The sequence below is a fragment of the Apodemus sylvaticus genome, chromosome 9 (assembly GCF_947179515.1).
Source record: "Apodemus sylvaticus chromosome 9, mApoSyl1.1, whole genome shotgun sequence".
NCBI lineage: Eukaryota > Metazoa > Chordata > Mammalia > Rodentia > Muridae > Apodemus > Apodemus sylvaticus.
Genome location: NC_067480.1, coordinates 30,100,338 through 30,126,792, shown reverse-complemented (window position 1 = coordinate 30,126,792; position 26,455 = coordinate 30,100,338). Strand labels below are relative to the sequence as shown.

General features: G+C 42.4%; 1 protein-coding gene across 1 annotated transcript in view; it reads left to right on the top strand.

Moving 5' to 3' along the window:
* Positions 1-2,503: 2,503 nt before the first annotated feature.
* Daw1 (dynein assembly factor with WD repeats 1) overlaps positions 2,504-26,455 on the top strand; it is a 50,540-nt gene continuing 26,588 nt past the window's right edge. Inside the window, exons 1-5 of the mRNA XM_052192650.1 lie at positions 2,504-2,591; positions 18,555-18,627; positions 19,588-19,732; positions 21,454-21,512; positions 22,516-22,638. Of these exons, the coding sequence (XP_052048610.1) occupies positions 2,552-2,591; positions 18,555-18,627; positions 19,588-19,732; positions 21,454-21,512; positions 22,516-22,638 (440 nt within the window). The 5' untranslated portion in view covers positions 2,504-2,551. The remainder of the gene's footprint in view (positions 2,592-18,554; positions 18,628-19,587; positions 19,733-21,453; positions 21,513-22,515; positions 22,639-26,455) is intronic.

The window sequence follows — 26,455 nt, the reverse complement described above, 5'->3', positions numbered from 1 at the left end:
TATCCTCATATAGAAAGAGGAATGCACCATTAAAAACAATGAATTAGCGAAATTCTTAGACAAATGGATGGAACTGGAGACTATCATCTTAAGTGAGGTAACCCAATCACAAAAGAACATTCATGGTATGCACTCACTGATAAGTGGATGTTAGCCTAGAAGCTTGGAATACCCAAGACACAATTCACATATCAAATAAAGCCCAAGAAGGAGGAAGGAGAGGCCCCTCGTCCTGGAAAGGCTCAGTGCAGCAGTCTAGGGGAATACCAGGACAGGAAAGCGGGAAGGGGTGGATTGGGGAACAGGGGGAAGGAAGAGGGCTTATGGGACTTTCGGGGAGGGGGGGATCCAGGTGAATCATTTGAAATGTAAATAAAGAATATATTGAATAAAAAAAAAGAAAGAGGATTGCAGAGCCTTCTGGGGCCACCCTTTATACCAGCCTTACCCCTCAGAAACTAAGTAGTTCCACAAACTTCATTTCCTATACCATCCTTTTTTGGGTAAGAATTTGAACACATGAAATTGGTGCATGTTGGGGGAGGGGGAGTGGAACAGATAGTCAGCCCACTGTAGGGGACAGACCCAGAGTAAAGCGCTACATTCTGTAGAAGTCTTTGCCAATGTCGATTGCTCATCTAATGAGGAATTGCGCAAAACCACTGAAGATTCCATTCGTGAAGGGCAGTAATGTCACCCTGTGAGAAAGCCACACTAAACCACACACTACGATGGGGACCATCATCTGGGCGGTGTGTGCACTTTTTTTGTGACTCATAGCTCAGTGCACTGGAGGTGAAAGAACTCCACACACTGGCTGAGAGACTGGTCCTGTGGCTTCTGGTAATGAGTAAGCAGTAAGCCAGCTTTCACCCCAATTGGAACCACTGCCAAGAGAGGTCAGAGGCCATTTAACACTCCTTTTTTTTTTTTTTTTTTGGATTACCTGTTTGTACATACAGCTAGAAGACAATAGTCTTCTAGGAAAATGGCATAGGAGAACTTAAATTGGGTGTTTGAGAAGGGTTCTGGTTTGTTAAATTAGGACCCTAATATAAGAGGTCCTTGAAGGAACTACTATGGCTTTGGAAGGGGAATGGAATTCAGTGTACCACTTCTGAAGAATTGTTCTCCTATAAAGACCAAGGCAAGGCCTGTTGCCTTCCTGGGAGGTCTTGTCCCTTAAGAAACTGGGATTCAACTTGAAGGGTGTGTTATAATTTGGGTTTAAAGAGCTTGGGCTCCAAATGTCGTGGTGTTCAGGGACAGGGTCTTTTGGAGGTGACTGGGTGACTCTAACTTCATCATGATTAAGCACTGAGGGAGTTACAGCTTAATTGTCTATTGGGAATTAGTAGCAGCTAAAGGAATTGGGGTCTACCTGGAAGAAGGAGAACATTTAGGGGTCCCCTTAATTTGTCCCTTCCCCTTCCTCTGCTTCCTGGCCATGGTGAGGTGGGTAGCCTCATCTAGAACATACCATAATGTTTCAATGTCATCCCAAAGTGACAGAGCCAACCATAGACTCAAAACTCAAAATCCATAATCCAAGATAAGATTCCTTTCAGGTATTTTATTATGGTAATGTAAAGCTGACCCTTAGGGATGGGGATGCTGCCTTTTAGATTGGGTCAAGTAATGCATTCTGGGCAGGACTTTCAGAATTGTGTCTTCTCTTGTGGACTATAATAGCGGGTAAGGAATGCCAGTGTGTCTCAGTATTGGTGACAGTAACTTCGACGATGTGATTTAGGTCTGCCCATCAGATTTCTCCACAGAGAAGTTGTTTTTCCAATGGCTGTGTTCTCAACACAGGTGAACACAGTTTACCAAAGACTTCCTCATTTCTAGAAAGTGAAATTTTCGTCTTTCTTCTCACCTCTTTCACCGGTTTGAGCCTTGTAACGACTAATAGAATGGCTGAGCAGGAAGACAGTGGGTCACATGTGTGTCTGTTTGCCAAGTGTGGGACACTTCTGGCTCGAGATGTGTTGCCCGCTTCTACTAGGCTAAATTGTATTTATCAGCAAAGGCGTGTCTCCTTCAACTTTCCAATCTTCCAAGCAGGTAGTATTGATTGGCTTGTCTTTTAAAAATCTTCCAAGCGTTGTCATATTTCTCTTTAATAGCGAAAGGAAAGAGAAAGCGTTGGTTTAGAGGCTTTGGCAGCAAATAGAATACTAATCTGAAGTTATTAAAATAGCACAAGTGTGTTTGCTCTTTTTAGAAAACCGTATAAACATTTTATTTTCCACAATTCTTTTTACTACACTCTAAAAGAAGCTAAAATAGAGTCGATTCAGGGAAATTTTAAACAGTTACAGAATTAACTCTTTTCTATGTGGTGGACCAATGTCACACCCGGGAACACTGGCTGCTCCTCTACTGCCTGCCTTCTGCAACCTGAGCAGCTAGCTCAGTTTTCTCAGCTCTGGCTTGCGCTGGGCTCTCCAATACCCGCCCAGAAACACTTGCGCATGCGCCTTAGCGTCCTACTGTTGTTTATCCGTTTCCATGGCTACGAAGCCCCTCAGGGTAGGAGAGTAAGAAAATGAAGCTTAAGAGCCTCTTGCTTCGTTATTACCCACCAGGTACGGGGTTCCCACGAGTGGGCCCTGGATTCCCATTCTGGGATGATCTGGGACGAAGGAGGGGGCGGGGACGCGGGGAAGGGCTCTGAGTAGCCTGGTCTCAGTGACCAAGTGGGACGAGAAGCCAGAGCTCCCCAGTCCGGGTCGCCCACCTTTCACAGGCCAACCACTGTTCCTCAAAATCCTTTAAGTGACTCTTTGAGAAAGTCTTTAAACTTTTTAAAGCTTTCTTGTAAGCCATGAATCTGAGGAGGGAGGGGCTGAGAGGTAGCGAATAGAGACTGCCCGGGACAGTGTTTTTCTGGAGGGACTGAGATGAACTTCCTGTTATTTTAAAGTTTTAATGATCAAGTTAAAGTGAAGGACACGTGAAAAGAAAGATGCACACTCAACTGAGTGTACTACTTTTGTCCCAATCTCCAGTCTGCTGCAGTAAGAAATCAGTTTATGATATCAACCTACAACGTAGCCTGCTTTGTGCGTTTTACCATACGACTTTAAGAAAGGCCAGACTCCTTGATTTCACCGTAGTGATTGTGAAATCTGTACAGGAAATGCTGCTGTTTTAGAGTAGGGTATGCGTTCCTGGTGATCAGGTGCTATGGGTTGGGAAGGGAGGCATGAGAAAGTTATTGAAATATAACTTGTTGAAAAAAGAGGAGAACTCTCAGCTTCTAGGAATTCAAATTAAAAATAAGAGGGTTGGGGGTGGGGGGGGTGAGGAGGGCCTCAGGGAGTCAAGTTATTCTCTGGCCTCTGCACACATTGTGTGGTTCCCATGTGTGCATGGCCACAGACACATAACATAAGTGAATAAATGTAACTGAAAGCTCAAATCCAATGAAATATGTAAAACTAAATCCTTAAAACTTGGCTCAGGATAACAGCTAACTGCACCGGCTCAAAGACACATTTGGGTAAAGAAACTGCAGAGATTTCAGAGTAGAGTAAATTAATTCACTTTGTAATTGTTTAACCAAGACAGTTTTAAGGGCATGGACTTGAATCTCAGGGCATGTGTCTTACTTTCCTCAGCAAAGCAGCCAACATTTCAGCACATCATTTTAGCCAAAATGTCTAATATTCGAGGCTGTTATCATTCCTTTCTTGGAGGCCATCCTGATTTCATTGTTTTTACACTTTGTCCCTCCCCTTCTCCCCTCCCCCCACACACCCCTGTCAGCAGGTAATAGGATAACCTGTCTTTTTTTCTTATCCTTCTTTTATTGTTTTCTTCAGCAGCTACACAGACTTCCCATACTTCCCCCCAACCACTTTCATTGCTGCTCTCTGCCCAGTCTTTTCCGTCTATCGACAAATTCTATCAGCTCTGCTTCCCTCACATTTGGCTAACTCTCAGATCAGCCCTCGTCCCCCTCACAGTTTGACCCTCCCTTCCATTTGCTGGCATACTCCAGCCCCGCCTCTGGTTGGGAAACTTCAGGGTCTGCTCAAGTGCTTTCTTGGTTCTTGGTCTCATCTACCATCTGCGGGTTGAATCTGAACCCAACGCCTCCAACAATCGCCTGCGATTCTCCTGTTAGGCTTAGAATGAGATCCACGGTCTGAGAGAATTGGCCAAGCCTGCTCTGTTGACTTCTAGAACTTTACCCTCTGCCCTCTCTACAGTTTAGGTCTCTGACCTATTCTAAAACTTACAAGAAGGCCTGTCATGTGGGGTCCCCTTTCTGGACAGAGTTTCCCCTAGACCTCGAAATGGCTAGCCTCTCTTTACTTTGTTTTAGCCAATGTAACTGACCCAGAGAAACCTAGCTTTCCCACATCTAGTAAGAACATCTCACTGACTTTTTGTACAGCATTTTTGCTTCTAGTGATGGTGTTTCTCTAGAATAGAGTCCGATAAATGATCACCTCATGCCCATCCCTTGGCTATGGAGCTCAGGTTAGGAATGCAGGCTAAGAAACTTGAGCAGCCAGTTCTCAATACCTTAGACATTTGCTTCGTTGGGGTGAGCTGATTGGATGTATCAAACTGTCAATCAACAACACTCGCCTCACATTTCTGCTGACTTTGCAGTTGCTACTGTGGTGGTTGCTTCCCTTCAGTGCAAGGCTGCTTTGAACTCCATGTCCTCCAACCTCCTCCTTTCTGTCTTTAGCTCCTTTCCTGTTTTCGCTGTTACCTTGCCCTGGAGTCTATACTTTTTCGTATTCCCACTGACCTCTTTCTTCTACCTCTCTCACATTGAAAATTTCTGAGTCCTCTAGCAACAACACTCTGTTCTATGTGCCTTGGACCAGTTGGGCGTGGTCCTACGCAAGAGTCTCTGAGGCTGCTACCTCTTTTTCCTGAAAGTTTTTCTGCAGTCATTTGCATAGCAGGTATTCCCGAACTTTTAGCCCTTTCCTCAAAGGTTTTTCAAGTGAAGCCTAGAGAGCTTCTCTTTCTAAAAAGTTCCATTTTCCCAAGGTAGTTTCCAGCCTTCTTTTCTGATTTCTATCACCCACCCCACCCCAGGGCTATGTCAATCCAATATATTTACATTTTACTATTTTTTTCCTGCTTAGCCTTCCCCGCAAGATAAGAATTCCATTAGGACTTTGCCTACCCTGTTTATCATCCATTTTCAGCAGCTACATAGAGCTCGGCAGATATGTGTGTTGAATAAGCAAGCTTGATGAGGTGACATTCAAGGACCCTGTTGGAAGTTGAGCTGAGGGGAGACTAGAGCAGAGAAATCTGAGCTCTGCTTGACCCAGCTCTGACAGCCAGTGTTCTAGCAGGAGTCTCAGACTTATCACAGGCTGCAGAATCTGGCCTGCAACGCTTGACTTAATGATCATTTTTCTAGTGAGGCCACACGCTTAGCACAATTAGATATTTATGACTTTTAAATTCCAACCCTCGTGGTGGCATCTCACACGCAAGTTTTCCAGACTACTGAATAGCAAGTGGGTGTTTTAATAACATTATCATATGGGATAAAAATGCTCGACCCGGAATGTTTCCTGTACGCTATCAGGTCTATAGAGAGAATCAGTTTGCTTAGCCTTCTGAGGCTCTCATTTCAGTTCTCCCACTTACAAGTCTGGGGCATCCTTCTCTTAACATCTACTAAATCAAACCCGTCCCTACTTAAATACCGGATGACCAAGTACACATAGCAGGATTCAGGTTGAGCCAACACAGACCATTTCCTGCCAGGTGCTGGTCACGGGCATTGGTTCACTAACTAATAGGATGTTGGAGTTTTGAAATTTAGGTGCTGACTGAGCCTCCAATTAAATCTGACAGCTTTTGTCTCCTTTGTTGTTTCCTGCCCAGTCCCTTGCTCTTTGGTTAGGAATTAAATACCCAGCAGTTGAACTGCCCAGGTTTCCATCACTTCCCAAGCTCCAGCTGGTCTGAGTAAAGAATACTACTCTTTCTTGATGCGTTGGTGATGTATGAGGGGAGACGCTTCTCTCTGAAGTGTTGTTAGAATGACGCTTATTGCATAGTGACTGACAACTGGCACGAGGTGAAGAAAACTGAGGTGTGGATTCGGATCACTGAGGGGAGAGGACCACGGGGTCAGCAATGTTGTTTGTGCTTTGTTTACTGTTTACATGTTCTCTGTAGCTCTGAGAGAAGGACAGTAGCAGTTCGAGAAGGACAAACACACCTGCCATGACACTTTGTCACAGTGACACGGCCAGATGTATTCAATTGGTTAGAAAGAAGATAAGTAGTGAACAGACATAGAAGCCAAGCAGGCCTTTTGAAAAATTCATTTGCTAATTCTAAAAATCCGTTTTCTTAGGACACTAGGTTGTATAATGTGAGGCGTCAACTTCTATTCCCCCCCCCCAACCCCGGCTAATCTTTAAGGCATAGATTATTGTATTACTTATCTGTCCCTTATAACAATGGTTCTTAACTTTGCTGGTGATATGACCCTCAACCAAAACATGATTTTTGTTGCTACTTCATAACTGTACAGTTTGCTACTGTTGCACACAGTAATGTAAATATCTGTGTTTTCAGATGGTCTTAGGCAACTTGTCTGAAAGGGTCATTCAACCCCCAAAGGGGTCAAGATCCACAAATGGAGACCCTGTGCCTTGCAGCTCTTATTTGTCAATGTTTTGTCAAATGCTTGCTTTCCTCAGTAACAGTGCACAACACGTCAATTTGTACATAATGTAAAATCCTATGGTCACAATAAAGGACACTGTAGCTGTCTTCAGACACACCAGAAGAGGGCATCATATCTCATTACAGATGGTTGTGAGCTACCATGTGGTTGCTGGGAATTGAACTCAGGACCTCTGGAAGAGCAGCACTCTGGTCTCCCAAGTGCTGGGGTTATGGATGAGGGTTAGCACACCAAGCTCCTTTTATCTTCTAAATTAGTGGCTTGATGTTGCCCAGGCAAGACTTGAATTTACAGGCTCAGGGAATCAAACTCTGATTTCAACTCCCGGTAAGAACACCACTCCTGAGAGACTGAGTTCTTCTCTTTCTTCTCTTCTTCCTTGAAGCTTCTGTCCTGGAGCTCTCAAACAACACAGAATATCCCCACAGCAGGCCCGCCCACAGCCAGGTTATCCAGGAAGGAGACATCACTTACAACTGGGGATGTCCATTGATCCTCAAGTGCCAGCTCAAGACAGCGTGGGTTCTCAGACCTCCCCCTCCTCAGCGTCCTCTTTATTCTCCCTGTTTCACGGTCAGCTACCTGGCTTAGCCATAGCCTCCTCTTTTCTATGATGACCGGCTAGTCCCAGACATCCTGTACCACCTCCTAGGGATTTAATGCTTTAGCGATGATCCCACTAGGCATTAGGGAAGAGAACTTCTCAGGTAGCTGACAAAACTCCTGTACATTCCTCGACTCGCCAAATACTGCCACTTCTCTTCCTCTCCTTTCGTTGAATAAAAAAATAATCCGCCCCCAAAAGAGTTTATATCCTAACAATGTTAGCTTCTATCACCTTTTCTCTTTTTATACTTTTTAAATTTTATGGACCTGTTTAATTAGTCCTAAATCTTTAAAAAAAAAAGTGAAGAAAAACTACGAGTCCTCTCATCCTTTGGAGGATGCGTGATTCCCTGATAAAGTCACTTCATGCAGTTGTTTGAGCTCTGCTGTTTAGGCCAGTTACCACTGAGTGTCACTGTCACCCATGATCTTTGTTAACCTATGAAAATTATATTTTCTTTCATTAATGAAGCAGAGATCTTAATTTTGTATATTTTTCTCATTAATGAGGCAGTCTAATTTTGTATATTTTTCTCATTGAGGCAGAGACTCTTATTTTGTATATTTTCTCTCATTAATGAGGCACAGACTCTTGTATAGTTTCTCATTAACAAGGCAGAGACTCTTATTTTGTATATTCTCATTAATGAGGCAGAGAGTCTCAGTTTGCCATTTACTCATCACTGTCTGTTGTATTTTTATTTTTCCAAATTAACCGCTCATGGCTTTTGTTTGCTTTTTGTCTTTAATATCAGGCTTAGAGTTCTTTGTATGGAATACCCTGAGTTGAAATGTTTTCACGGATTATTATTTGTTTTTTAATGTCATCATCTTTACTATGTGGGAGCTAAAATTAATTGCAAAAGTCTCTTTCAAAATTTTCATTTTTGGCTGTTGAGTTTCATGTACTTAAAAAACTGGCTACAGCAGACTAAACAGAGGGCACAGAGACAGTATCCAAATTAACAAAATCAGAAATGAAAAGGGAGATATAACAACAGAAACTGAGGAAATTAAAAAAAACGTACTCAGATCCTTCTACAAAAGCCTATAGTCAACAAAACTGGAAAATTTGGACGAAATGGACAATTTTCTAGACACATATCAAATACCAAAGTTAAATCAGGATCAGATAAACCATCTAAACATTCCCATAATCCATAAAGAAATAAAAGCAGTCATTAAAAGTCTCCTAACGAAAAAAAAAAAAAAAACCCAGACCAAATGGGTTTAGTGCAGAATTCTATCAGACCTTCAAAAAAACCCCTAATATCAATACTATTCAAACTATTCCACAAACAGAAACAGGAACACTGCCCAATTCATTCTATGAAGTCACAGTTACACTGCGTATTCTCTCTTGGAGATGTAATGGTTTCTGTCAAATCAGGAACTTGTCACAATATCCTGTCCTAGAGGACTTCATAAGAGATTTTTTTCTACTTCTATCATGTTTAATATTCCAAAAAGATTTTAAAAACTGGTTGAGTATATATTACTTTTAGCTTTAGAAGATATCATGTATACTTAAGAGGCATTTAACTATTATAAATTATTTTGATGACTTAAAAGATGTCAATACAAAGTTGCATATTTTAAAATAAATTGTATTAGTTTAATAAAATAAAAATAAAAAATATAAAAACTAGCTACAGATATTGAAATATAAATGTGATCCATTATTCAAACTACTTCATTTTATTACAAATTTAACATCTCTAAGCAGCGTGCAGCATGTTTTATATGTGTGTGGCAGATAAATTTTTTTTTTTTTAAAAATTAAGACAAGGTCTTTTTTTTTAGAATTATTTATTTTATGTGTAGGAGTACACTGTAGCTGTCTTCAAACACACCAGAAGAGAGCATTGGGCCCCATTACAGATGGTTGTGAGCCACCATATGGTTGCTGTCAATTGAACTCAGGATTTCTGGGAGAGCAGTCGGTGCTCTTAACTTCTGAGGCACCTCTCCAGCCCAATACACGTTTTTATTTAAAAAAAATAATCCAATGGATTTTTGCATCATTACTTGTTAAATGACACATTGTTTGCTTGTTAATTCTGTATGCACCCTTTACCTCACTTTGGTATGTCAATGTATTGATAATTTCTATCACAACGATTTAATTTTGTGTCAGAATCAGACTTTTTCTCATGGCTTATTGTGCTGCATAGTAAGACAATATCCGCATTTCAAACATAAACATTTCATGATAGCAGCTTCATACATTCACTTGGCATCTTTCCAATGTTGACATGCCTTCAGAGTGGCTTCTCTTCTTCTGTCACATTTGTTCTGGTTGTTGATACGTGGTTCAGTTGTATCCTGTGTGTTTTTCATTGATTTTATTAAGGTCAGGTGCCCAGTAATTTCCTTTGCAATAGTAAATGGGATCTTTCTATTAATGGAGTCTTTATTTGTTAATATGTATTTCTTATTTAATCTCAACCCTTGACCTTTGAATTGTTCTTGGTTTATTTCTGCATTATAGGTCATTTAACTATGTTCTTCAAAGATTTTAAAATGTGATGGATTTAATGAAAAACTAGGGATGCAAACTAGAATGGGTGCTTCTGGGAAGGAGCTGGAGAAGGGTGGGAGTATTGTCAAAACACATTGTATGGACCTCTCAAAGGACTAATAAAGTGAGAAAAATGTTAATATCCACATTTTGCTGAAAAGCTCATCATGCCAAAGGCTGTCGGTTTTCACTCTAAACAAGAATTTTCTTTCCTCAGAGCCCTTTCTGTTTTTATTTCACAACTGTAGAACTAGAGTCTGACTCCTAATCTTTACAACAGCTATCTCCAGTTGTGGTGGGGGAATGTCAAAACAAACGATGGCAAATAACACCTTAAGTCCAGTGTTCTCCAGGGCCAGAAGGTTCTGGGAAGTTCCACCAGTCACTGAAAGTATTCCAAATGCTTTGTTTGTTTGTTTGTTTGTTTGTTTGTTTTTTCCTAGTCTAAGGTAGTAAACTTCATTACTCAACAGATACTTGGGTGACCTGTGTAGATTTTACCAAGTGTCTCAAGACTGTGTTGAGATGAATTCCCTCCAAGGTTGTGACACCAAGAAGGGACCCCAAAGGAGGAGCAGGGCTGGGAGAAGAGTCTTGTTTACCATGGTGGCAAGTCACCTGCATGTCTGTAACTTAAGAGGTATTGCGGGGAGCTATAATTAAGTTTATAATTACAAGTAATGATTAACATATTGATGACAAATCCAAGTACCAATTAAATATAGACTGATAGATGATAGACAGATGATAATTAGATAGATAGATACATAGATAGGTAGATACATATATACATACATACATAAATACATGGATAGATAGATACATAGATAGATAGATAGATGATATATAATAGAGTGAAAAAGATAGATGGATAAATAGATGATAATAGAGTGAAAAAGAAGAATCAATCATCAATCCTTGGACAGGGACTCTATTAGTGTTTACCAGTAAAGAAGAGTAAAGGAACGAAGTCATTGGTAGAGAAAGAGGGAGACCATTTGCAAAAGCCCAGGGAAGATGGATTAGAGGTAGATGGCATGAGCTTCATGATTGGGTACCTCTGAGGTCATGAGCAGAAAGGCCTGCAGCACCAATCTAAATAAGGAGTCTGATGACTCACATTCAACCACACACCACGTTCATGTCTTTAGCGCGTACCACGGTGGTCCTCAGGAAAATACTTATGGCTGTGTGAGCTGTGGAATGAGGTACCTCACCTAACTCTTACTCCTTGAAGGTCATTTTTACTTGAACGACTGACAGTAACGGACACTTTTTAGATTTGAAGCATTTGGCAGACATTTTCTTGAAAAATAACAAACATGAACCTTCAAGTTTCTACTGAAAGCCTATGGATTTCTTGCCAATGACACAATTTGAGCTTTCAAAGAAAAAAAAAGGAGGTTCAGAAAGCTTGTACCCACAAGCTCCTGAATTACACCCACAACTGATCCTGACAGTTTGTCAGCAGAGAGAGTTTTCTGGTGACAGGTTGGAAGTTCTGTTAACAGATGTGATCACTGGAAGCTCTATGATAGAGTCTGTGAATGCTTAGAGGCTATGCACAGTCCAAAGAGTTTTTTACAGGCACACACATAAAAACCTATGGAAAATCCGCATTTTAATATATCTGTGCATCAGAGACCTCACCAAACATTGTACCGCCACAGTGCAGCTATCACTTGATTGTTGAAAGAACTTTTAGCTGTTAGCTTTCAATATCATATTGATGAAGAATGAAGAACCACCATCATTTGGACAGGCCTTTAACAGTTACCTATCTGCATACGACCATCTTTTTCTTATATTTCATCCAAAAGAGCATGTGTGCGTTAAGAACGTGAATGCTGAACTGGGAGTGATATTACAGCTGGCTTTAATTAGGCTGCATGTTGAAGCTGTGTGTAAGACTGCTGTGTCGCTGTTCTGGTGGGTTTCTGTGGGGGAACACATGGCTATTTTTTTTAAAAGTATTCTGTCATGTTGGCATGTGATGAATCTACTATAAAAACCACTAAATGCTTTAAAATTCTCAACTCTGACATGGAAACTATTATACACTACGAGCATATTTGTTGTCCCAAGGCATCTGAAAAGTGTAACTTGCTCGTGTGGCTCACGCTCAAGTTTGGAGGCAAGGCAGCTCCCGGGGAGGAAGTGCAGCCAGGCAGGCAATGCATGGGACCCGGATGTGATCAGGTGTTTGCTGTAGTCTCTTGTCTTTTTGTTGGGTGGGTTAAGTGTATTTGATTTCTAAGCGTTCGCAAAGACAGATCATGCATTTAGTCACCTTTACCACTGAGACAAACCACAAATATGTATCTTCCTCAAGTTATCACCCATTTTGTTTTTTAAACTTCCCATTTGATTCATTTTAATAAGCTCTGTTTAACAAGCCTGAGATTTTCCCCACACTTTTTAGTCTGATATGTTCCTTCACAGTAAGGTCTTGTCACATTTTTCTCATTCATTTATTTATTCATTTTACATCCTGATCACAGCCCGCCTCCCACCACTCATCCCTCACACGGTCCTTCCCCCACCACTCTATCTCTCTCCTTTTCCTCTGAGAAGCAGGAGGTTCCCTTTGGCTATTAACCTGCCCTGCCTGGCACATTAAGTCACTGCAGGACTAGCCACATCCTCTCCTACCGAGGCCAGACAAGGCATCCCAGTTAGGGGAACAGGACCCACAGGCCCTCTCTCCTTGGCTCTCACCACACCTGATGCCACCCTCTCTTGTTCCCCTCCCCATCTCCTCTTCCTACCTCCATCCACCTCGAATGACTTTCGTTTACCCTTCTGAATGAGATTGAAGCATCCTCCCTTGGTTCTTCCTTGTTATTTAGCTTCTTTGGATCTGTGGATTTTAGCATGGGTATCCTATACTTTCTGGCTAATATCCACTTATAAGTGAGGACTTACCATGATGCTTTTAGGTCTGGGTTACCTCACTCAGGATGATCATTTCCAGTTCCCACCATTTGCCTGCTGATTTCATGATATCCTTGTCTAATAGCTGAGTAGTATTACATTGGGTAAATGAACCACATCTTCTGTGTCCATTCTTTAGTTGAGGGACATCTGGATGGTTTCAAGTTTCTGGCTATTGCAAATAAAGCTGCTATGAACATAGTAGAGCAAGTGGCCTTGTGGTATGGGGGAATATCTTTGGGTATAGCTCAGGAGCTGTATAGGTGGGTCTTGAAGTAGAACTACTGCCAAATTTCTGAGGAACTGCCAATTTGATTTCCAGAGTGGTTGTACCAGTTTGCGATCCCACCAGCAATGGGGGAGTGCTTCCCTCCTTGCTTCACATCCTCACAAGCTTTTGCTACCACTTGAGTTTTTGACCTTAGCCATTCTGATGGTGTAAGATGGCATCTCAGGATCTTTTTGATTTTCATTTCCCTGATGAGTAAGGATGTTAAACATCTCTTTAAGTGTTTCTTGGCCATTAGTGGTTTCTCTGTTGAGAATTCTCTGTTTAGGTCTATATGCCATTTTTTAAATGGGTTATTTGCTGGTGTCTAACTTCTTGAGGTCTTTATATATTTTGGATATTAGCTCTCTGTAGGATGTAAGGTTAGTGCAGATCTTTTCCTATTTCCTGGGCTGCTGTTGTCGTATCCATGACATCTTTTGCTTTACAGAAGTGTTTCAGATTCATAAGGTTCCATTTATTAATTGTTGATCTTAATACTTGAGTTATAGGTGTTCTGTTCAGAAAGTTATTTCCTTTTCCCAACGATGTTAAGGCTATTACCCACTTTCTGCTCTATTAGATTTAGTGTATCTTGTTTTACACTGAGGTCTTTGATCCACTTGGACTTTGAGTTTTGTGCAGGGAGATAAATATGGATCTATTTGCATTCTTCTACATGCAGACATCCAGTTAGACCAGAACAATTTGTTGAAGATGCTTTCTTTTTTCCATTTTATGGTTTTGGCTTCTTTGTCAAAAATCAAGCATCTATAGGTTGTCTGGGTTTATTTCTGGGTCTTCAGTTTTATTTCATTGATTAACCTGTTTGTTTCTACATCGCAGTCTTTATTTCTATTATTCTGTAGTACAGCTTGAGGTCAGGGTGGCGATTCCTCCCAATTTTTTTTTTTTTATTGTACAGGATTGTTTTAGCTATCCTGGGTTTTTGTGGTTGTTGTTGTTGTTTTCCATATGAAGTTGAGAGTTCTCTCAAGGTCTGTAAAGAATTGTGTTGGAATTTTCATGGGTATTCCATTGAATCTGTAGATTGCTTTTGGTAAGATGGACATTTTTACTATGTTAATTCTACTGATCCATGCCCATTGGAAATCTTACCATCTTCTGATATCTTTCTCAATTTCTTTCTTCAGAGACTTGAAGTTCTTGTCATACAGGCCTTTCACTTGCTTGGTTAGAGTTAACACAAATTATTTTATATCATTTGTGGCTATTGTGAAGGGTGTTGTTTTTCTGATTTCTTTTTCGGATAATTTGTTGTTTGTATTGGGTATGTTTTGCCTTTATTCTCATTGAATTCCAGAAAGTAATTTCTTTCTTTATTTCGTCTTTGATCCAGGGGTCACTTTGTTCACTTTCCATGAGTTTGTAGGCCTTCTGATCTTTCAGTCCAGCTTTAATCCACAGTCATCTGATAAGATGCAAGGGTTTAGTCCAATCATCTTGTATCTGCTGCGGCTTGCTTTGAGCCATGTGGAACAGGTTTCATGAAGTGCTGAGAGGAAGGTATATTCTTTTTATTTGGGTGAAATGTTGGGTGCCCTTGTATTTGAATAATAGATGTTCAGAATTGAGGCATCATCTTGGTGGATTTTCCCATTGATCAGCATGGAGTGTCCTTCTCTTTTTTGATTACTTTTGGTTGAAAGTCAATTTTATTAGATATTAGAATGGCGACTCCAGCTTGTTTCTTGAGTCCATTTGCTTGGAAAATCTTGTTTCAGGCCTTCACTTTGAGGCAGTCTATCTTTGTTGTTGAGGTGTGTTTCTTGTATGCAGCAGAATGATGGATTTTGTTTCTGTAGCCACTCTTTTTATTGGTATACGATTTTATGTTGAGTCTGTTGATGTTGAGAAATAATTAATTGGTTAAAGTCCAATGAGTGAACACACACACACACACACACACACACACACACACACACACACACTACCCTAAGCTGAAATCTATGATCTCTTAGGGTCTGCAAGACATTTGTCCAGGTTCTTCTGGCTTTTAGAGTCTCTCTGCCTTTATATATTATTTGGCTGCTTTACCTTGCAGCTTTTATATTTTTTCTTTGTTCTGTATATTTAGAATTTTGATTATTTTGTAAGAGGAGGATTTTCCTTTTAGGTCCAATCTATTTAGTGTTCTGTAAACTTCTTGTACACTTATAGGCATATCTTTCTTTAGGTTAGGGACATTTTCTATGATTTTGTTGAAGATATTCTCTGGGTCTTTGATCTGGGAATTTATTCTTTCTTCTATTCTTATTATTCTTAGGTTTGGTATTGTCATAGTGTCACAAATTTCCTGGATGTTTCATGTCGTGAACCTTTTAGATTTAGCATTTTCTTTGATCAGTCTATCAACTTCTTCTATTGCATCTTCTAAGCCTGAGATTCTCTCTTCCATCTCTTGTGTTCTGTTGGTCATCTGTAGTTCCAGTTCTCTTCCCTAGGATTTTCATCTCCAGGATTGTCTCATTTTGTTTTTTCTTTATTGCTTCTATTTCCATTTTGAGTCTTGAAAGTTTTATTCATTTCTTTCACTGTATGATTGTGTTTTTCTGTATTACGTTATATTTATTTGTTCTATCTTTAAAGGCCTCTATCATCTTCATAAGATTAGATTTAAGGCCATTTTCTTACGATTCAGGTGTGTTAGGATAATCAGGTCTTGCCGTAGCAGGATAGCTGGGCTCTAGTGGTGCCATATTGCCCCTGTCTTTGTTGATTGTGTTCTTATGGTGTCCTTTAGCCATCTGGTTGTCTCTGGTGTTGGCTGGCCTGGTAGTCCCTGATGGTAGAAGGCCTCTGGGATTGCAGGTAGAGCTGGTTTTCCATGATGGCAGCAGGCCTCCAGGGATGCAGGCATATCTGTAGTCTAGGAAATGGAGTGCAGATCTGGGATTGCAAGTAGAGGCGTGGACTGGAGCAAAAAGGGGGACAGGGCAGACCTCTTGGCTGCTGGGCTTGCTGGAAGACCCAGCAGGCTGGGGTTTGGGGCGTGGGGAATCTCACCTGGTTGTCTTAGGTGGCAGCAGGCTTCTAAGGATGTGGGCAGAGCTGTATCCTGGGGAATGGATTACAGAGGGAACAGAGCAGAACTCACCACAGCTGGGTTTGCCCGGAGGGGCTGGTAGGCAGGGAATTGGAGTGGGAATCGCACTTGGTGGTCCCTGATGGCTGCAACCTTCTGAGATTGCAGGTAGAGGTGTGAACTGGAGGATGAAGTGCAGAGAGGAGTGGACACCTCATGGCTTCCTGGGCTTGTTTGGAGACTTGTCTAGGCAGGGGATTGTGACATTGGGATCTCACCTGGTTGTCCCAGGGGAGCAACAGTCCTCTAAGGATACAGGCAGAGCTGTGGCCTCCGGAATGGTGTGCAGATAGGACAGGGTGGAGCTCAGATTATTTTCCATTCTTAAAAAAAACATGGTGGGTTGATTTGTAATCTAAGTATTAAAATCTGCAGTATTTTAGTAATTCTTTGAAGATTTAACTGTACCTGATCACATTCATTTTCCATGCCTCCTCCAACGCCTCTCACACTCACCCACCCCTCAGCTTCACGCCTCTTCATGTATTCCTGAGTGTGGGGCCGTTCCCCAAAGCACAGACTGCCTACCTTAAAGAAAAATGGCTCTCCTCCTGCAAGAGTCATTAACTGTCCATAGCTCCTCAGGTAGGGTGCCCCCCCCACCCCGCCCCCCAGTGCTGGAATGCTCTCTACCTCGCTAGGTCTTGTGCCAGCGTATACAACTGCTCTGAGTCTATTGAACTTTTTTTAGTCTTAAAATTTTATTTCTGTTGTTAAGTCTGATTCCTGCGAAGCTGGGTTTGCAGGTGGTTGTGGGAGCTGGGAACAGAATCAAGAGTCCTCTGCAAAAGCTGTATGCACGCTGAACTGCTAGCCCATCTATCTGCCCAGCCCCTGCTAAGGCACTCTTCACCGATGCTTCCTTTAAAATGTACACCAGATAATTGAAAACTAACATTAATCTCACTCAGTATTGCCATTGTCATTGGCCTTTGCTAGTTCTCAGTATGATAGGTGCTTTTTTTTTTTTTTTAATGTATTCTGGATATTGGTATTTGTTGACCGTGTCTTCCTGGTTTTAGCACTAAGGGGTTATTATTAAGATTCTTTTTTTTTTAAATAGAATATTTTATGTATTTACATTTCAAATGTTATCCTCTTTCCCGGCTTCCTCTCTGGAACCTTTCCCCCCAATCACATCCCCCCTCCCCAGCTTCTATGAAGGTGCTGCCCCTCCCACCCACGCACTCCCCCTCACCTGGCATTCCCCTACACTGGGGAGTCGATGATGTCAGACAGTGCCACCCTCTGCTACACATGCAGATGGAGCCATGGGTGCCTCTCTGTGTGCTATTAAGATTCTATCTGTAACATTTGTTTTACCGGCTCATCCTCTTGTCACATCTAGCACACCGGTCTGGTCCCTTGCTGTGGGCTTTAGTGCGGAGACATTTTCCTCTCATGACCCTCAATAATATCTCGACACTCTGCTTAGCGTGTCTGGTGCTTTTGCGACTTCATCGAGGGTCACGGAAGTCCTTGTCTGCTGTTTCCAAGTGACCCCCTAGGTAACGGCGTGAGACTTACCGTGGTGCTGGCTGGAGGACAAGGACGCGGGCTTCTTGGGCACTGCTTCAGTGTGTAGTTGTGGACACGTTTGGCACATGCCGGACTTTGCTGTTTGCGTCTTGGGAGGGATGCTGTGGGTTGACTCCAATGATCACCCAGGGGGAAAAAAAGTGCTGGGAATCCTGGCTGCCGCTGGATTCCAGTTCCTCTAGCTCGGGGCCTGTGGTAGGGCAGGAACTGCCGGGGCCTGGAACTCTGTGGTGGCTGTTTCTGTCCACTGGGGCCAAGTACATGTGGTAGGACAAGGATAGCTCGGGGCTTCCTGTACGGCTGTGCTGTGGACTGGTCACATTTCATTCACCCTCAGAAAGCCCGAGCAAGAACCGGAATTGGGGACCCAGGTATACCCTCCTCTGTCCTTTCAGTGAAGCACTCCCACCAAGGAGGCTCTATGCGACCTCCCTAAACGGCACCACCCACTAGGGACCATGTGTTCATACTTGTGAGCTGATGGGAGATAGTTCATATTCAGATCACAGCGCCACGCAAAACTGAAGACCGGATTTTAGAGCATCAACGTTCTACAGAGCACCCGGGAGGCAGGCACTGGCAACCCTCTGGTGCTCTTTGGTAAGGCACTGTAGCCAAACCGATGAGCTTCCGTGACCCTGCCTCAAAAGAATAAGGTAGAGAATGACAGGCCTGCCCCTGCCCCCTGCCCCCTGACCTATGTGCTCTTGCAGGTGTGTGCACACCCTCTTTTGCATGTGTGTATAGCCGTGAGAACTTGTGCATACGTCACACACAAATACAGACATGACACAATTAAAAATCTGAGAAGTAAAAGTGAGAAATAAAGAAGTCTTAAGCGCATTAGCCTTTCCTGGCTTTTTTTCTATCGTGCTTGTTTGTTTTACAGGAATTATGCTGGAATATGAAAAAGGGGGAGAATTAAAGACCAAATCCATAGATTTACTTGAGCTCAGTCCTAGGTAAGTGAGCCACGTACCGCACGCAGTACGTGCTTCCTATCAAACCCTTTCAGGCGAACACCCCGATGAGGAGGGCTGGCTTGGCCGATGCAACTTTATTATTAAAACCATACAGGTCCCCCCCCACTCTGCCCTTTCTTTCCTTCTTTCGTTTTCTGAGCAGGACTATTTTAAAAGATGATCTTGTTAGTCTAGAATAGCTTTTAGAAAGTATTGAAGACAGAGTGGCTGGCTTGCCCCATTTGGGTAGGTTATAGCCAGTACCCCAGTATTGATACACTGCTATCAACGCAGGGCCATGCTGTACTCAGGCTATCGGAGGTTTGCCCTATTTCCCCCTCTGTGTTCCAGGACCACAGCCAGGATCCCGTAGGCCACCCAGTCTTCATGTCTCCATAGTTCTTGTCGGCTGTGTGGGTTCCTCTGGCTTTCTTTCCTATTTGTTGGTAGCTTTCACACACTTCTGAGCATGCTGGTTACTGAGTTTCAAAGATGCAGTCCAACCTGTTAAAAGAAGTATTTCACAAGGCTGACCGACTGTCAGAGAATGGGCAGAGGTTTGAGGCTAGAGCTCCCCTCCACTGAAGCTCCGTGTGAGCTTAGAGGAATTCTCCAGAGGTTGAGGTACCCCGGATTCACCGTGTAGGAAACCCCATGCAAACCTCCATTTGCACAGGCAGAACCGGCGTGTCATATGGGCCAGTAGCGTACTGAATTGAAAAAACCGCCAAGCTTTGGTCTTGGATTTCCTTGTACCGGAAATACATCTCCTTGTTCTGTGTCCCGCCTCCCGACAGGAGCATAGCCAGTACTGTTCTTAGGATTCAGTCTCAGGTCCTCCTGTCTGTACAGTGCGCTCCTTTACCCACGGAGCCACCTCTCTGGCTCGAAATAACACAATTCTCCATGATGTAAGCATAGATGCAAATCTGACATACAAGTGTTTGGGGTGAATTTCAGTACTGATGTCAACACCCTAGTTGGAGAAATCCAGAAAGCGGAGCCACTGATCACAGCGTCCCGGACGAAGCAAGTCAGACTCCTAGTGCAGAGGCTTCAGGAGAAACTCAGACAGTATTGCGACCACAACTTCTACCTCTTTAAGGTAAGGCGTGCTTAGGAACACCGGGACTGTGGCTGCTACCTTATCTGCTAAAAGCATGTGTAGGGACACCAGAAAGGACAACTTGGGTGCTTTCTGATTTCTCTCAAAAGTAACGTCTTTTCATAAAAATATAGGGGTTTTGTTTTTCTTTTTGAAACAGCGTTTCACTGTGTAGGCCTGGCTGTCACTCTAGACCAGGCTGGCCTCGAACTCTGAAATCCACCTGCCTCTGCCTCCCAAGTCCTGGGATTAATTGTGTGTGCTACCATCTCTCCAGCTATGTTTACTTTTTATTTTATTCCTAGAAAAATGTTTGTTTGTGGTTTTAGTATTTCACGTGTATTTTGCCAAGACTAACCCTTCAACAGGTATTTGTTGAAAGAATGAGTGACTCTCAAAATACTAACTCTTGAGATGTTAAAGTAAATTTACTTCTCCCTTTTTTCAGATTATTAAAATTATTTTCTAATTAGAGTACTTCCAAGAAGTTGTATTTCATGATACATCAACATTTTCCATTTTCTGCTTTATTGTGAACTAAACTACAAGCCAGTGAATTATTGACCAAATATGGTAGAAGTACGCTTTCTTCTCTCTATATGTTTCTGAAAAAACTAAAAATATACAAGTGCATCCGTGTAATTACTTAAGAACAGCTTTTAAAGTTAAATTAAAAATGTTCTTAGATTTTTTCATGTTACACTGAATTATCATTTTGTTTTAGGTAACATCATCATCATAATAATTAAAAAACCACATTTCTTTCTTTTTTTGGTGTAGAATAGAGTTTATTCAGGACAGAGGATGGGAGTTATGGGGTAGTGAAGGCAGAGAGAGAGAGTAGAGAAGTGGCGGCCGGCCATGACCACGTGGAGAGAGGGGGGAGGGGAGGAGAGCCCAAGAGGGGCAGAGAGGTGAGAGTGCCAAGGGGCAAGAGAGATAAGAGCAAAACCACATTTTTTATTTAGCAGTTTAGCATTCATTTGTTCTACCTGATATAAACATCCTGGTTCTCTTTGGTCTCCATTCAAGTTCCCCTAACACGAGGCATGTCATTCTCTATGTTCTCCAGCAGGTGGCACTGTTTTATCACAAATACAAGCTGTGTAGCTGCAGTGCCCCTGCAAGAGAACTTATTTGATTTCTCATGTAAGAGAACACTTTTGATAGCAGAACGAAGCTACTCATAGTTGTAGTTTAGAAGTAGATCTGTCTGATGCTGACTCACCCCAGCTAACCACTCAACCAATCAGCTATTCAATGGCTATATTTATTCAATGACCATCCATTAAGCCTCCACTAACTGATAAAGTAGGGGTTCAAAGATGAATGAAGCATTTCAGGATTAAAATTAATAATGCAGTGTAAAATATATTTGAAACATATTTAAGATTTTTTTCTTATGTGCACTGTTCAGATTTCCATAGAAAACCATACGTAGCATGTAGAATACAATGTGCCATGGGGAATCCTCTTCAGTAATCATAATTCATCTTAATAGTAAATTTGTATTGACAGAAAGTGAGTCAGCTACCTCTTGAAATTGTCTGTGGCTACAGAGAGTACAGTTTATCTTTTATTCCTCGTTTGCTTGGCTATTGAGGACCTTGTCCATTTACTACAGTTGGCTAAGAATACATGGGGAGTCACTGTTTGAAGTTAAAATAGATACACTTAATTTGGTGTGAGTCCAAAGTAAATGGTGTTTTCTTCTGTTGAAGGTTCTCAGAGCACACATATTGCCGTTGACCAACGTGGCACTCAACAAAGCAGGCTCCTGGTAAGGTTCCTTTGTCCTTTTCAACTTTTATCAATTAGGATGAGCATTTCTGAGGGGTTCTCCAATAGTTCAGTTACAGACCTGATGTGCCTATCTCTTGGATATCCTGACTCAGCTAAGTGCAGAGGAGAGATGCGAGCACTCGCTCCCACTGCTCCAACCCAAGTTTTCTATTTGTTTGTCTACTTTTGTGTGAGAAGCACCTAGAGTTGTCATTGTGTGCTACAGCCGAGAACCGGAAGACTCGGAGCCGACCACTTGGATGCCTGGCTTGTTGCCTGGCTACGGGAGCTGCCAATCAGCGGCAGCACCGTGGCTAGCTGGGTTGGGTTGGTTCAAAGAGGGTCTTTTCTATCTAGTGTTTTTATTTTTGTGTCTTGGTGCACAATGCCTAGAACCACCAGTGTCGTGTTCAGAGAATGTTCTACTCAGCTTCGGATCTGAAGGTCTGGTTAGGAAAGTTGAGGTAAAAGGATGCTTCTCACATACGGACATGCCCGAATGCGTCATCGGCTCACCCGGACTGCTGCAATAAAACAGCACAAACCAAATGGCTGTCAAACGGACATGCGCTTTATATTGCAGAGTGTAATTACAGAGAACGTGTAGAGTGTAGGGGAAGAGAGGGTGGATGACAGAGACCGAAGTTATGATCCGATAATTGGAAGTATCGTCCTAATGCATGGCGGAATTTGCTGTTTCACAAAAGTCATTGTAATAATGGACACTTTAATTGTATAAGAATATAATAGGAATAGATTCATGTTTTTTTATTTAGTAAGTTTTTAAGTCAAAGAATTTGAAACTGTTTTTTTTTTTTTTTTGTTCTGAATGTATGGTTTCCAATATTAAAAGGCACACCAGGGGCTAATAAAGGAGTTATCTTGTAGGAAAACAATAATAAACAGAAAACCAAAACCAAAACCAAAGCCAAAACCAAGGTATCTCCGAGCACAGTGCCTGCTGTGCTCACCCCGTGCTGCGTTTATGTCCCCCGTGTCAGCTTTATTACAGGAAGCTACGATCGGACCTGCAAGGTATGGGACACAGCATCTGGAGAGGAGCTACACACCCTGGAGGGCCACAGGAATGTGGTCTACGCCATAGCCTTCAACAATCCTTACGGGTACGTTGGTCCATTCCTCCATCCCCCACCCCTCCGTCGTTCACCCCCCCCCCCAACCCCTCGGTTGATGAAGGGAAGAAAGAATTGTAATTTATGGTGCTTCTGCAATGGGTAGCTGATCTTATTGTACAGCATACCGTGAGTGGCTCTGGGAGTGTGGCACCCATCTGCCCTTTCATTTATAGATGAATATTCAGTCTTTCCGGGCAGAGGAAAAATATGCAAATCCTAATATGCTAAACAACAGGGCCAAGAAGAGCGGAGGCCCCTTTGCGGCCGACCTCTGGGCACCTGACTCCGCACACAGTGTCCTCTGGTCTCACCCATCACCTGCTCATGACACCGTGGGTGTCTGTGTGGGTGTCTGTAGCCACGAGGCACTCCATCACGGTGCCCGACTCTTCTGTGGTGAGATTCTAAGCTTGTTAACGGGTAGTTGTGTGTCCACAAGCCTGTGCTTTTCAACAATCGTGTTTGTGGAAACGAGCATTGGATTCAATTACACAAAGCATCCTTAATAATGAAAAAAAAAAGCATTGCCTACACGAACGAGGTGCAAAGATGAGAAGAGAGTTGCTGTCTTCTAGGAAAGCAGATAAGGAAAATGTTTGAGAAGTCCCTCCCAAGTGAGGCTGTGGGGGAGACACAGTGCATTCTGGCCTTCCAGGGGATTTAAATCCTTGAAGTTTCTTGTACTATTTAAAAATTTGAAAAGTATGTTCAATTTAGTTTTTTTAATTTCAGGTTTTAAAGCATATGTGCACACACACATACACACACCAACAATGAGAGAGAGAGAGAGAGAGAGAGAGAGAGAGAGAGAGAGAGAGAGAGAGAGGGAAGGGGAGGGGGAGGAGGAAGGGGGGGAGGGGAGATAATGGAGGGAGGGGGGAGGGAGAGGAGGAGGGTGGGAGGGAGGAAGGGTGCACTGTGGAGGTCAGAGGTCATTTCCCAGGCTTCACTTCTCTTCCCTCACCACTGGGGGCCCAGAGGTCAATCTCAGGTCATCCTCCTGGGCAGCAGATACCTTTACTCACCTAAGAAACAAATTTTTCTCATCACATTTCAAAGAAAACAAAGCTAAAAAGTGTGAGGATTCAGTCGGGTTTTCGACACAGATGATGAATTTGCCGACCCCGGGGTCAGTTAAATGACGTCAGAGCCCTTGGCTCTCTGTCACAAGAGACTAGTGCAAATATTTGAGAAAACTTTGAAGATTGTGGCTTGTGCTGTTGTTGTTTTGCTTTGTTTTCACAGCTGATCCTTCAAAAATGACTTTTTCCACTAGTGAAGACAGCTTGAGGAATCTGGCTCAAATCTCAAATCTCTCTCTCATGTGTGTGTGTGTGTGTGTGTGTGTGCGCGCGCGCGCGCGTCTTTGTGTGTGCTTTAAAAATTGAAATTAAAACATCAGTTTGAGAGATTTACTCTCTCCCCTCCTGGCGACTAGAACACAGCAGTAAGCAGCTGAAGGACTAAGGGAGGGGCCAGGGAGACGCCTCCTGGCTTGGGTGTCTTTGGACCTGACTCACATGATGCCTATAGCCTTGACTGCAATAGCCAGGTGACTGGACCAGGGCGAGGGAGCAGTACTGGCTTTGGCTGTTAAGTCAGTGATTTCCCAGCTTCCCTTAGCCAGTGTGTCTCTGAAGTGACTGTCCCCGCAGGGGTGCAGGGCTGGGGTCAGTCCTGCTGTGGGTGCACACTCTCTCCCGCAGGACCTGACTGCTCACAGAGACTCGTGAACATGAAGAGTGGGACAGTGAACTTGCTCTGTCTTGCCTTGGCAAACTGAAAAAGAGGCAGAAGGCCACCTGGGGAGGCGGGGGACCCTCAGCCCTCACAAGGCACGGCGCCTTCTTTGACAGAATGGCAGAGGGTGGCAGTGGAGTCTGTGACATTGTTTGCGCTTAGAGTTTTACATCACAGTTAAAACAGTTGACACGTGGTTTATCCTGTCTTCATCTTTTAAACCATTCCCCAAACACCTTAAGTAAGATGGCACAATCAGTGTAAATGGGCACAATGAACGCATTAACTAGTGTAATTAAATTGCAGAAGATTGACCTGCATGCATACATTTTTACATTATAATGAAATTTTTAATAGTACTTAATTAAACTGATTCATAGAAACGAAAAAAGTATTGAAATCACAAATGATACTGCTTTAATACTGGTGTAATCTTTAATTTTACTAAACTTTAGTTCTTTAGTTGTCTAACTGGCATGATATTCTTGTGTTTGTGAAAGTTTTTTAGAGACCCACATATATTCTGACTGTTCTATTAAGTTCTACTTATGCCTCTGATGAAAATTCTCATGTCAAATTATGAAAAGAGTTGTCCCTGCCTGATGATTTATTTATGAGCTAAAGTACAGTTTTCCTTAGCACATCATTGTATTTGGGGTTCAGAGAATGAATGTGAGAGAGGTATCAAAGAATAAGGTGGAGTGTGCGTGTGTATGTGTGTGTATGTGTGTGTGTGTGTGTGCATGTGTGTGCTCACTTAGTATTTGTGTGTTTTATAATGCTGAGGGTAATTTTTGGCTCAATACTGCAATTCTTCAATCAGTGAACTATAATTATCTTTTATAATATGATGTCATAAAGATATAGAGCAGTTTGTCACAGAATACAAATTGATCATGGCAACTTGAGATTGGTGCATTTGAAGGGCAGGATGGCTGGCAAAATGAATGGAGACACCTCTCAAGGCTTTGAGCTCATGTTGAGCGGGAGTTGAAAAGTGGTGGAAGTGGGGGTAAAGTGTCTTGATGCCCTGGAGCCCGACTGGTCTTATGACCTGGCCCTTAGACTTAGACGAATTTACAGCTGGACAATGTGTGATGATGATGATGGTGATGGTGATGGTGATGGTGATGATGATGGTGATGATGATGGTGATGATGATGGTGTTGTAGGGACTGAGGATGTCGTTCAGTGGTCAAACACTGGTTCAGCATAGGTAAGAACCTGAGTGAAAAAGAAAAATGAAAGCACTGGACAAAGAAAAGAAAACACGTATTTTAGATCATAAAATTAAATATAATAGAATGCCAGGCACAGTGGTGCATGCCTAGAATCTCAACACTCTGGAGGCTGAGGCCAGGGAACCCTGAGATTAAAACCAGCCTGGACTGGCTTTGCTGAAGTTCCACAGTTTGTAATGAAATTCTGTCTGAACCAAACCAAACCAAACAACCAAACCAAACCAAACCAAACCAAACCAAACCAAACAAACCACCACAACACTTAATACAAATAGTAGACTTTTTGAAAGGGGTATATTTGGATTGTGGGTGAAATGAAAGATTTCTGTACTAAGATTAAGTGCTAAGATAATCAGGCAAACCTCTTTGTGTCCTTTGAGTAAGGACAATATCCCTATATTAAAGTCAGCACAATCTGTTTGTTTGAAAGGGACTCAGGTCTTTTTGTGTGCATGTGCGCGCATGTGTGTGTGTGTGTGTGTGTGTGTATGCAAGATGTGTATTTCAGGTATGTTTTTTGATATAAGGTCATCTCTCCAGCCCAAATATGTGGTTTTCTCCTTTGGGTTCTGGGTCTTGAACTTAGATCTTCAAGCTTGTGCAGCAAGTACTTGGACCAACTGAGTCATCTTTTTGCACATAGGATTCTAGTCTTCGAGTCTGTTACTCTAAATCCCTCTATAACTGGAATAATTTGGTATTGTTTTCTCAAGGAATCACTGAGGTCAACTTCTCCAAATCTTATCAATCACGTACTAACCTAGGTTTATCTCTGTGACATTTCCCCTTTTGAATTTAATGTCACCCTTTTGTACACCTATAAC